This window comes from Phyllostomus hastatus, unplaced genomic scaffold (genome assembly GCF_019186645.2).
Source record: "Phyllostomus hastatus isolate PE091 unplaced genomic scaffold, TTU_PhHast_1.1 phas_contig_1, whole genome shotgun sequence".
NCBI lineage: Eukaryota > Metazoa > Chordata > Mammalia > Chiroptera > Phyllostomidae > Phyllostomus > Phyllostomus hastatus.
This window is the reverse complement of record NW_025333498.1, coordinates 16,305,535-16,317,940: the sequence shown is the minus strand read 5'-3', so window position 1 is coordinate 16,317,940 and position 12,406 is coordinate 16,305,535. Positions and strand designations below refer to the sequence as shown.

Sequence of the window (12,406 nt, the reverse complement as noted above, 5' to 3'; positions counted from 1 at the left end):
TTAATAATTGTGAGTTTGCTGTCCTTTTACTATACATGTCTTTTCTTTATCTTTTCTTAGATAAGTCCCTTTAGCATTTCATAAAATAAGGGCTTGGTGATGATGAACTCCTTTAACTTGACCTTATCTGAGAAAGCACTTTATCTGCCCTTCCATTCTAAATGAAAGCTTTGCTGGATAGAGCAATCTGGGATGTAGGTCCTTGTCTTTCATGACTTGGAATATTTCTTTCCAGCCCCTTCTTTGCCTGTAAGGTCTCTTTGGAGAAATCAGCTGACAGTCTGATGGGAACTCCTTTGTAGGTTACTGTCCCCCTTATCTCTTGCTGCTTCTAGGATTCTCTCCTTCATTTTTACCTTGGCTAATGTAATTATGATGTGCCTTGGTGTGTTTCTTCTTGGGTCCAACTTCTTTGGGGCTCTCTGAGCTTCTTGGATTTCTTGGAAGACTGTTCCCTTTACCAGAATGGGGAAGTTCTCCTTTATTATTTGTTCAAATACATGCTCAATTTGTTGCTTTTCCCCTTCCCATTCTGGTACGCCTATAATTTGGATGCTGGAATGTTTAAAGGTGTCCTGGATGCTCTTAAGCTTTTCCTCAATTTTTTGAATTCTTATTTCATCATGCTTTCCTGCTTGGTTGATTCTATCTTCCTTCTGGTCTACCATATTGTTTTGAGACTCAGATTCCTTCCTTTCACTATTGGCTCTCCTCCGCGTATCTTCCTTCATCTCTTTTATGGTAACCTGCATCCTTTCATCTAAATTGCGCCCAAAATCAACCAATTCCGTGAGCTTTCTGATCACCAGTGTTTTGAACTGTGCATCTGATAGATTGGCTATTTCTTGGTCGCTCAAAAGGATGAGTCCTGGGGGACTGATCTGTTATGTTGGAAACATGTCTTATGCCTTTCCCTGTCTCTCCTTTTTTTTTTCCCGGTCTGGTCACTCTTGTTACGGTGGGGGGGCGGAGCCTTAGGTGTTCACCTGGGCTGGGCCCCCCAGTCGCTAGATTGTGACGTTATATGTGGGGGCGGGAGCGGGGACGGGAGGGAACAATGGCGGTAGTTCCGTTCTCCTGGGCTCAGACCCTTCTCTGGGATCCTGGGTAGCGAGCTCTGCCCTGGTCCGCAATCGCTGCCCCACTGGTTCCCCCAGCCGCAGCTTGCGTACTCAGGGATCACCGCTGCGTTCTTGCGCCCCGGATGGCTGTCTCCTACCAGTCTGGATATACGGGTCTACTTCAACTTCTTGGCTGTCCAACTTCCATTCAGATAAATCCTGTCAGTTCTGAGTGTTATTCTGTCTGTAAATTATTGTTCTAATCTTGGTTGTGCGAGGAGGTACGGTGCATCCACCTATTCCTCCATCTTGCCGGAAGTCCCGGACCATGTGTTAAATTAACAAAAAATGCTTATGATACATATAATGTAATCTACATACAAATAGAACACAAAACTATGTAAATGCAGTACAGTCCCAAGTTTGTTTTAAAAATAAAAGAGAGAAGGACTCATAAAATGCTCCAAATGTTAATGGAGTCCTCTCTGGATTTTGTTTTGCCCTGTTTAAGCTGTCAACATTTTCTGTGATACTTATGTTATTAAGAGGAAATAAAAACTTTATGTTAACTGAAAGATAACAAATAACAAGGTGTATTCAAATACACCTTGGAGTCTGAACATTCTATTTACAGACAGAACACAAGAGTGGGCTTGGGTCCAATTTATTTCCAATACTTGCTGGTTCTGTGACTCGAGAGATTCTTAAATGTTTACATTAAATTGGTCACCTGTAAAATAAGGCCAGTAGCACCCTCGTCATAGGGTACTGCAATTATTAAATGACATAATCCACATACACTTCTTTGCAAAGTCACTAAGTCAAAAAAGGTTATCACTGTTTTTATCATTATAACTATTATATGAACCTTTAAATTCTCAAATACTTTTTGAAACAAGTTGAGGCACAGATAAATAATAGACATGGTATACACTTAATATTTGAAAGCTCTATTCTGTGGTTGATAAGTAACTTTGTGTGTGTTCCTTGGGTAGAATTTTTGTTACTATTACCAAATAAACATATATTTTTTTGTTTTGGGGAGCATTCATTGAGCACCTATTATGTGCTGCACATACATTATCCCTTTTGACTGCCACAACATTCTAGTAAAGTTGGCAGTGTTATTACCAAATCCATTTTTTGTGTGTGGAAATTTTTTTTAAATTGAATGAACTTTTTATTTTGGAAAACTTAAATTTACAGGAAGGTTACAAAGACAGTACAGAGAGTTCCCGCACACTCCGAACCCCCTTTCAGTTCCCACTATTGTTCTCATCTTACTTACTGTGCTACATTTCTCAAAATTAAGAAACCAACACTGACACATTACTGGTAACTAATTCTAGACTTTGGTAACTTTGTTTTAAACTTCAAACACAGTAGAGCAGGTGCTTGAATAGCCTTTTGTTCTTGCCTATGATAAAATTTCATATTGTTTCACCAAGTTGCAGAACCTATTGACAACATTAAGTGAGGAATTACTGTACCCAGCTTAAACAAATTCATCCTCTAAATGACTTATTGCTATGTCCTGAAATTCAAAATCATGTCTGAAAATGATGACAAGGACTGCTAGTTGTCTCTCAACCTCTTATTACTCAAAGTTTTCCCTTCAATAAAAGAACTTCCCAATTTTAGAACTGCCCAGAGCCAAGACTACATTTTCTAGCTTCCTTAGCAATAAGATGACCATGTGACTGAGTTCTCATCAAAAGGAATAAATGAAAATTGTATGTATTACTTCCAGTTAATGCTGATAAAATGGCAAGTGTGTATGTGGTGCTCTGCTTCCCCTTCTCCCTCCCTAATGGTTGAAATGTGAACTTGATGGGAGGAGCTGGAACATCCATCTTGGACCTAAAAACGAAACTCACATGTTGAGGATAGTAGGCAACCTTCCCTGGAACTCCTACTTCTAGGTTGTTATGTTAAAAAAAAACCCAAACTGTTCAAGCTATTGTTAGATTGAATCTTTGTCTAAACCAGCATCCCAAATACAAAACGGGTTAAAAATCTGCCACTCCTAAGGCTATTTAAAACAGTTTGCCATAGCCTCTAAAGGTGATTTCTTTGCAATAAACAGAAATGTAGGGTTTTTTTTAATGGTGATTATACTGAAGGAAATATGTCTGTATGCTTTCTTTTCTCTATTTGAACATTCCAAACCTTTACCCCCTCCCTTTTTAGTCTCAGTTACTATGGAATAATTGGCCATGGTCTTATTTACTAAGGTCAGTCCCTCCACTAGAGCACCAGATCCCATCTTCTTACCTACTTAAGGATACCAATCCTACAGTCCCTCTCTCCACAGTGTCAAATATGTTGTGATATTCCTACTATAAAATGCAAAACAAACAAGCTGTACCTTCAATCCTACTCCAGCTATATTTTTTGCTCCCTTCAAGCTCAACTCTAACAGCTGTCTTGCCCTGGCTGAGTGGCTCAGTTGGCTGGAGTGTTGTCCCATACAGCAAAGGGCTGCAGGTTTGATGCCTGGTCAGGGTGCATGTTGGAGGCAGCAGATTAATGTTTCTTACTCTCATTGATGTTTCTCTCCCATCTCTCTCTCTCTCTCTCCCCCTCCCTGTCTAAACTCAAAAAATCCTCAGGTGAGAATTTAAAAAAATATTAAGGAAGAGCTGTCTTATAATGTCTCCTTCATTTCTGGTTCTCCTCATTTTCTCTTCAACCTACTACAAACACATTGTTGTCACTGCTGCTTCACTGAAACTATTCCTCTGATAATCATATTTCTAAATCCAACAGTAAATACTGAATCCTTACCTTTTCCTATCAACTACATGACTACATGTGACTCCACTTTGAAACACTTCTACTTGACCTCCAGGACATAATTTTCTTCATTGTCTGAGGCTTCTCAGCTTTCTATGCTATTCCTCCCCCTCCTTCTGACTTCTAAATACAGAGTTTCTCAAAGCTTAGTTCTTCCCCTTCTTCTCTATCTATATTATTTAAGTATGGAAGTAAAATTAAGCAAATATGGGAATTACAGGTTATTAGGCAGAATGTGTTATAAACCTTGACAATGTAAAAAACAGAATTATCAGACATCAAGAGATGGAAGAGGTAAAAGGAAGTATGAATGTTAAATACTTTCACAATAGGGAGTGTATAAAACAATTCTAACTTAATGTTTTCCTTTTTTTAATTAGAGAGGTCTTTTAAGAAAAAATCTCTTATAAAACACACACACACATATTCTTATAGTCTGCAATAGGTTTCTTTTTGTTTTGTTGAATTTAAGCAAATTTAAATGTAATACTTTTTATTAACAACTGACATGTATATTAATAAAAGTCAATCACAAAATAACAAATAATTCTTACTAGTCTAAGAGAAGAATGGAAGATGGAATTAGGGGTTTGTTGGAGACTAGTTTTTAAGAATAATTCCTAAACAGCATAGCAAAACTGCTCATTGTCCAAAGGCTGGCTCTAGAACCTCACTGTGTTTGCAGTAATCCAGGGGATTACAGAATCAGGATGTGTCTGTTCAATCCACTCCAGCAAAATGGGTGACTTGAGTAATACCACCTCTCTTTCCATTCAACTCTGTACCAAATTCAGGAGTAAATGTGATTTATCAGAATGAAACACTTTAATGCTTATTTTTTATGTATAATTTGCATGTTTAAGTATTCTGTAATTTCACTATACATTACATATATTCTTTAATTCCTTAGTGTCTGTAGTTATTTTAAGATGAGAATAATTATAATACCAATAAATTAATAATTTAATAGTCTGTTACAAAACACTGAAATATTATTTTTTGAAACAACACTGAAGTATTATTTTCAGAAAATGCATCCACACATGCTCTGTATTAAAGATGTTAGACTTAAGAACATTAATACATTAGTAATGCTCTCAGGTGAATATTAGCTAATTTCATAAAAGTTTAGTAAATAAAGTAATTTTCATATAGGCTAATGTACATCTAATTTCCAATCAAGCAGTTTACAGTGATTTTCAACCAATAATGGTCAAATGAAAATACTTTTAAACCCTGGATTTTGTCCAGGTTTTCCATCTTTCCATTATAAGACAACTTCTTTTCCATATTAGATTGAATTTTTTAAAACTCAGATAATGCTACTGAGGAAGAGGAAGAATTTCTTCCTCCAGTTTTTCTGGGTTGTTTTCATTTAGCTCCAAAATTGTACAAAACATTGTAAGGAAATCCATTTAATGACTTTTATCAGTTCTTTAACAAATATGGATAAAAAACTAGTTTAAAGTAATCTGTTTATTACCTGGCCACATCCAGGGGCAGTGCATAGAAAGGGTTTGTCATCACTCATATTCCACAGGTCCTTGTATTGCCTGTAATAAAACATTAAGAGATGATGAAATGTTTTACAGTATAGATTTTTAAAGAAAGAATAAAGTGTAATATATATTTTTTAAAAATTTATTTATTTTTAGAGAGAGGGAGAAAAAGCATGAGAGAAACACTGATCAGTTGGCTCTTACATGTGTGCCCTGACTGGGGGAAAACCCGCAACGCAGGAATGTGACCTGACCAGGAACTGAATCTACCACCTTTTGCTTTGCGGATGACACCCAACCAACTAAGCCACACTGGTCAGGGAAAAATGTAGTGTTTTTTTATTTTTCCCAAAGTTTATTGTTTTTCCTACCTGACTGTGAAATAACACACTTTTACTGACATTTTAATCCTGACTTCTATCTTACTATGAGTAGACAAACATGTCTAACATGCAAATTTTACACTACAGAAAAAAAGGGTAGGATTCCTGGTCTATCAGGCTAAATCTTCCTATTAAATAGTGAAGTGTAGAAAGAATGAAATCTTATTGTTAGAAAATCACCACTTTGACCTTCAGTAAAATAATGGATATAGACAAAATAATGATTTTATCACATCTGATAAAACCATTAGGAGAAAAAGTGATGGGAACTTTATGAGGGTTCGATTGCGCTGATGGCACCTAAACTTACCAGTCAGTCTCAAATTAACATCACTAAAAGAGGCACAAAAAGACATTACATGTTTCCTGATATGATGCAATAGAAAGCACATAAAGTAAACTTGGGGAAAAAAATGTCAAACCTGAATGTAATCAATCCTCTGTAGATCCAACTACAGGAAATATAGGTGACAGAAAAACATGTTAAACAACACCAGCAGGCTGTGCTTAGCTAAATTCCATAGGACAAAAAAACTGTTTTTTTCAACAAATAGCATGAGGAACAAAGTGGGGGGAGTAGAAGGTAGGGGGAAGTGTTTTAGGTTAAAAGAGGTTTAATGTAATATGGTGACCTTTTTGGATACTGATTTGAACAACACAAGTACAAAAAGACATTTTTGAGTCAAGATTATTTTCCTACTTTTTGATTTAAAGTTCTCAATTATTATCAACTCGTAGGTCTTTATTTTGTTTTTGCTTTTTTTTTTTTAGAAATTATGTATATCAACTGTATTTGATGCAACTAAAAATTCTGTCCTTGTCAACACTACCTTGTTAACTCTTCAGAGCAATGTTTCCTAAAGCATTTCCTTTTTAAAAAAAGTGTATTTTGATTATGCTATTACAGTTTTCCCAATTTTCCCCCGTTATCCCCCCTCTGCTCTGCATCCCCAATCCTCTAGCATTAGCCCCCACCTTAGTTCATGTCCATGGGTTGTACATATAAGTTTTTTGAGTTCTGTTTCCTATACCATTTTTGACCTCTCCCTGTCTATTTTATGCCTACCAATTATGCTTCTTCTTCCCTGTACCTTTTCCCCTCATTCCTCCCTCCCCCCTCCCCACTGAACTCCCTATGTGTGATGTCCATTTCTCTGATCCTGTTCCTATTCTAGTTGTTACTTAGTTTTTGTTTCTGTTGTTTTTCTTTTTTCTAGGTTCATTTGTTGATAGTTGTGTTTGTTGTCATTTTACTGTTCATATTTTCGATCTTCCTTTTCTTAGATAAGTCCCTTTAACATTTCATATAATGGCTTGGTGATAATGAACTCCTTTAACTTGATCTTATCTGGGAAGCACTTTATCTGCCTTTCCATTCTAAATGAAAGCTTTGCTGGATAGAGTAATGTTGGATGTAGGCCTTTGCCTTTCCTGACTTGGAATACTTCTTTTTCCAGCCCCTTCTTGCCTGTGAGGTTTCTTTTGAGAAACCAGCTGATAGCCTTATGGGAACTCCTTTGTAGATAACTCCTTCCTCTCCTCTTACTGCTTTTAAGATTCTCTCTTTATCTTTAATCTTGGGTAACTTAATGATGATGTGCCTTGGTGTGTCCTCTTTGGGTCCAACTTCTTTGGGATTCTCTGAGCTTCCTGGACTTCCAGAAAGTCTATTTCCTTCACCAGACTGGGGAAGTTTTCCTTCATTATTTGTTCAAATAAGTTTTCAATTTCTTGCTGTTGTTCTTCTCCTTCTGGTACCCCTATAATTTGGATACTGGAATGTTTCAAGTTGTCCCAGAGGTTCAAAAGGCTCTCTTCATTTCTTTGAATTCTTGTTTCTTTATTCTGTTGCGGTTGTATTCTTCCTTTTATTCCAAGTTGTGGATATGAGTCTTGGTTTCCTTCCTGTCACTGTTGGTTTCCTGAATATTTTGCTTTATTTCATTTTGGGTATCTTTCATTTGTTCTCTCATTTTTCAACCAAGCTCAATCAGTTCTGTGAGTATTTTGATTACCAGGGCTTTAAATTCTCCATCAGATAAGTTGGCTATCTCCTCACTGCTTAGCTCTTGCTCTGTTCTTTCACTTGGGCCCTATTTCTTGGTCTTGGCGCACCTGTTAAGTTGTAAGGGGGTGGGGCCTTAAGTACTCAAAGTTCCATGAAGTTTGATCTTTCTGGCACTTTGGGTTGTTTATTGATTTTAGATTGGTTGTTATCCTCCTTTTGATTGTGCAAGGAAGCGAAGGGTTTCTACCTACGCCTCCATCTTGGCCAGAACTCATGAGCATTTCCAGTAAGGATGGCAACAGCTATTTCAGAAAAAAGGTATGTGGCCAAACAAATTTGGGAAATGTTAGAGCACTTTTTTTCTTTGGCATGAATTTTTGGAGTTTTCAATATGTTCAAGCAAAATGACTAAAGGAACATTCTGAATATTTTTTCACATTCATGGGGAAAAACATTAAAATACTTATCTAGAAACAACCTATGAAATTTTTTACTCTAAAATATTGAAAATGGTAAAAATATCAAATATTACACACATACCTGGCAGAATTCACATGTAACTTGAATTTCATAAGTTGAACAACTTATCACGTCCTTTTTTTCATGGCAAGGATACTGAAAAAGAAAGTGGTTCCCCACTGTTACTAGTTCTGAAATTTTTTTTTAAAAGATTTTATTTATTTATTTTTAGAGAGAGGGGAAGAGAGGGACAAAAAGAGGGAGTAAAACATCTAAGTGTGAGAGAAACATTAATCAGTTGCGTCTCACACGTCCCCAACCTGGGACCTGGCCTGCAACCCAGGCACAGGCCCTGGGAATTGAACTGGCAACCCTTCACTTTGCAAGAGGACACCCAACCCACTGAGCCATGCCAGTCAGGGCTAATTTTGAAACATTTCTTGAAACACTGTGGGAAAAAAAACAACACTCTAATAATGACACTCTGGAATGTTACTGTCATCCAAAAATCCAGTCACTATTAAGAATCTTTATAATAGAGTACTGCTTCTTAAACATGAACACCTATATAAATGCCATTTGTATATATTAAAAAATATAAACCTGTATAAAATACAATATAAATTATATAAAATGTATATATTAATACATAGGACTCCATCACAAAGAAGGTAAAAGAGAAAAAGACATTTATTTTGGCCTTTATGACTATGGTTGAAGAGCAGCCATTAAAAGGGTGAAAAGCCTGATTTCTGAAGGCTGATAAGAAAGATGAGAACTGGTATTTCAAAATATCTATTCAGAAGGCTTTTAATTTTTTAAAACTGTAGTTCACGGTTGTCAAGTCCTAAGCCTTATTCATCAAAATTGATTTGTCCCATAATGTATTGATCTATATAAGCAGCTCTCTCTTCCATAACTTTTTAACTTACTTGTTTTATACTAGCTTAAGGACAAGTAACATACTATCTAGGTTAGTGGCCCATTTTTAAAACTCTGCTAACATTGTTTCATCTATTCACTGAAACCCCATCTAGTGGAGAAAAGAGTATATATATACTTATTGAAATAAGCCAGTGGTACAGACAGAAAAGATTTTATTTTTGATAATTTTGCTTATAATTGTGGTATCAAGAATGTCTTGGCTCAGGAACGGTGGACAGTTCTTATAGGAAGTGTGTAAATACTAGCTATAGTTCTGAGGCCTGGAGTCCTGAGTGATACGGAATAGCAGAAAGGAAGAAGAAAGTTTTCTCCCTGGCCCTGGGCAAAACCTGTGTCTGGAAATGTTCCATTTCTTCATTCACATCCACCTTTACCATGCTGTTTGTGAAAAGAGGGAAAAGAACACTAGAATAATCCAAAGGAAACCTAAAAAAGTTATGCTTCTGTCATTACCAATAGAATGTGGGCTCAATGAGGGCAAAGAACTTTTCTTTTGGTTAACTATCTAAAACAGTGCCTAGCTTATAACATTTACTCATGAAAGATTAAGGAATGAATAAACAGCTGTATGACATGGACAAGTCAAATAAATATTGAAAATCTAAAGCAATATTTAAACTTAGTTAAGTTTCAGAAGCATTTAAACACCAAATACATGCCAACGCACAAAGATTTTTCATGGAGGGGGCAGAGGGGACAACTAAAAAGCAAGCAGCGCTTGCACTTGAGAAACTTTCAGTCTAGCAAAAGAAAGAGGAATACAGAAATCTATCATAATTTCAATTCCTTTGGAAAGAATGAGAGTTGAAATTTTATGAGAATATAGAGGTAGTTAGTACAGGGACCAATCTGATAGTTTTAGAAATGCTTTCTGACAGATTTAACTCTTGGTACCTTTCTCTCTCCTTTTTTCCATTCCTCCCCACCACAACTGTCCCTTTTCTCTAAAAAAGAAGGTCCTACTTATCAGCCTATTTCCTGGCCAACCAATTAAAATTCCCATTCCTTATTGCTATTTTTCTAATACCTCACTGAGGTAGCTATAAATATAAGCTTATGCCTCAAAGTGGAAGCAACTTTGGGACATCTCAAGCCTCTAAATCCAGGCTTATCTCCCTTTTACAGCAAGGTTGGAAATATGCTCAAAGGAAAGCCTGGAAGGGAGGCTTTTGTTCAACCATAAATTGTTGAGGAAGTCAATGACTACAGATATAGAACTGTTAATATACCATACCACTGTCTCTGGCAAGCACCCACTACTTATAATGGTGGGAAAATCACTGTTAGAAAGAATACACAGGAGAGTTCTAGGCAGTATTTAAAAGAAATCAGCTTCTTTGGTTTCTGTAATCTCTTTCAACTCTTCTTACACTCTTTTATCTTCCTTGTCCTCATAATCTAGTAATTTATCCTTTTCTTCTTTCAGTGAACAAATAATGAATGAGTGTCTACTAGTGCTTAGCACCATGCCAGATGCTAGGCATGTAGTAGTGAATTAAGACAAATACCTGTCCTTAAAAGTGTCCAGGATAATAAGGGAGCTTACACAAACTAATCAAGCATCCAGCTCAGACCTCCTCTTTCCAGGGTTCAATATAAACATGCCAATATTCTTCATATTTTCTGTATTTCATTATTATAAGGTATTTTATTTTGGAACCTCAAACTTAGTTAAAAGTATACTTTGAATTTTGTTTGTTAAAACATAGCCAGAGCAAGTTCCACGAACAGGTATCTCACATAAATGACCAATCTTATAATTACTATAAAACCCTAAAACCTGAAGTTATAAATACAGTTCAGGAGGTCATTGTTATTTTCTGACAATATGAACTAATCACACCTACTAAACTACAATGTTACAAATAACTTTAAATTTGCTCCCAGAAAAATATAGCAAAAATAGAAGTCACCCAAAATAGCACCACTCAGAACTAACTACTGTTTAACTCTCCAGAGTACATATTCCAGTCCTGTATGGAGATAAATAACTTTAAAAATTGCAAAAACAAAAAACAAAAAACAATTGCAAAAACATGACTATAACTTTCTTTAAAATTCAATTATATAAATTCTGCCACATCATTAAATAATGGTATCACTAAGTATTAGATGTTGTTTTTCATAGCTATATGGTATTCCATCATAAAGATATGATCTATTTAGAACTAATTCTTTATCAGTGGATTCTTATCATCAATAAATATGATATGATCCCTGAGGACACATTTTTGTGCAATATCTGTAATAATTTCCTCAGGATGAATTTATAGATGTGAAATCACTGTCAGAGTGAAGACGTGTTTATTTTTTTAATGTTTTTTATTTTTTTCAATTACAATTTACATTTAATGTAATTTGTATTAGTTTCAGATGTATAGCATAGTGATTACATAATCCTACACTTTACAAAGTGTCCCCCCCCCATATTTCTAAGCACCCACTTGGCACCATACATAGTTATTACAATATTACTGACTGTATTTCTTATGCTGTACTTTACATCCCCATGACTATTCTGTACTTCTACCAATTTGTACTTCTCAGTCCCTTCACCTTTTTCACCCAGTCCCCCAAACTCCCTCCCCGCTGGCAACCATCCATCTGTATTCTCTATAAGTCTGTTTCTGTTTCATTTGTTCATTTTTATTGTTCTTTAGATTCCACATATAAGTGAAATCACATGGTATTTGTCTTTCTAACTTATTTCACATAATACCCTCCAGGTCCATCCATGCTGTTACACAGGGTAAAATTTCATTCTTTTTTTATTGCTGAGTAATGTTCCATTGTATATATGTACCACAACTTTGTTATTCACTTGTCTACTGGTGGGCATTTGGTTTGCTTCCATAGCTTTGTAATGCTTAGATGAACATAAGGGTGCATATATTATTTCAAATGAGTGTTTTGGGCTTTGAAGGCGTATTTTTAAGGCTTTTGATTTACATTTCTAAACTGTCCTCAAATACACAATATTGATTTCTACTTTACAAGTAGTATACAAAAAGGCCTCATTTCTCAAAATTCACACCAACAATAGGTATTATTTTTAACATTTTTGTTAGATTAGTGAAAAAAGCTAATTTTAAGGTTGCACAACTTGACATAATAAGGTTGAACTTTTTCATATATATAAAATAGTCCTTTGTAGTTATCTGTGAAATGCTTCTTTTACTGATTCTTAAAAAAATCAAATGTTAGTCCAAAATTCTTTCTAGAATATAGATCATAGGCTTTTTCCTATGGTATGAA

At 35.6% G+C, this 12,406-nt stretch overlaps 1 protein-coding gene across 2 annotated transcripts in view; it reads right to left on the bottom strand.

Annotated features, from left to right (window-relative positions):
- The window catches only part of ATF2 (activating transcription factor 2), a 79,702-nt gene that overhangs the window by 50,263 nt on the left and 17,033 nt on the right, over positions 1–12,406 (bottom strand). For both annotated transcript variants that reach the window (XM_045823567.1, XM_045823494.1), the window contains exons 3-4: positions 8,288–8,362; positions 5,341–5,410 (exon numbers count right to left, since the gene is read on the bottom strand). In XM_045823567.1, coding sequence (XP_045679523.1) covers positions 5,341–5,410; positions 8,288–8,319 — 102 coding nt within the window. In that variant the 5' untranslated portion in view covers positions 8,320–8,362. The remainder of the gene's footprint in view (positions 1–5,340; positions 5,411–8,287; positions 8,363–12,406) is intronic.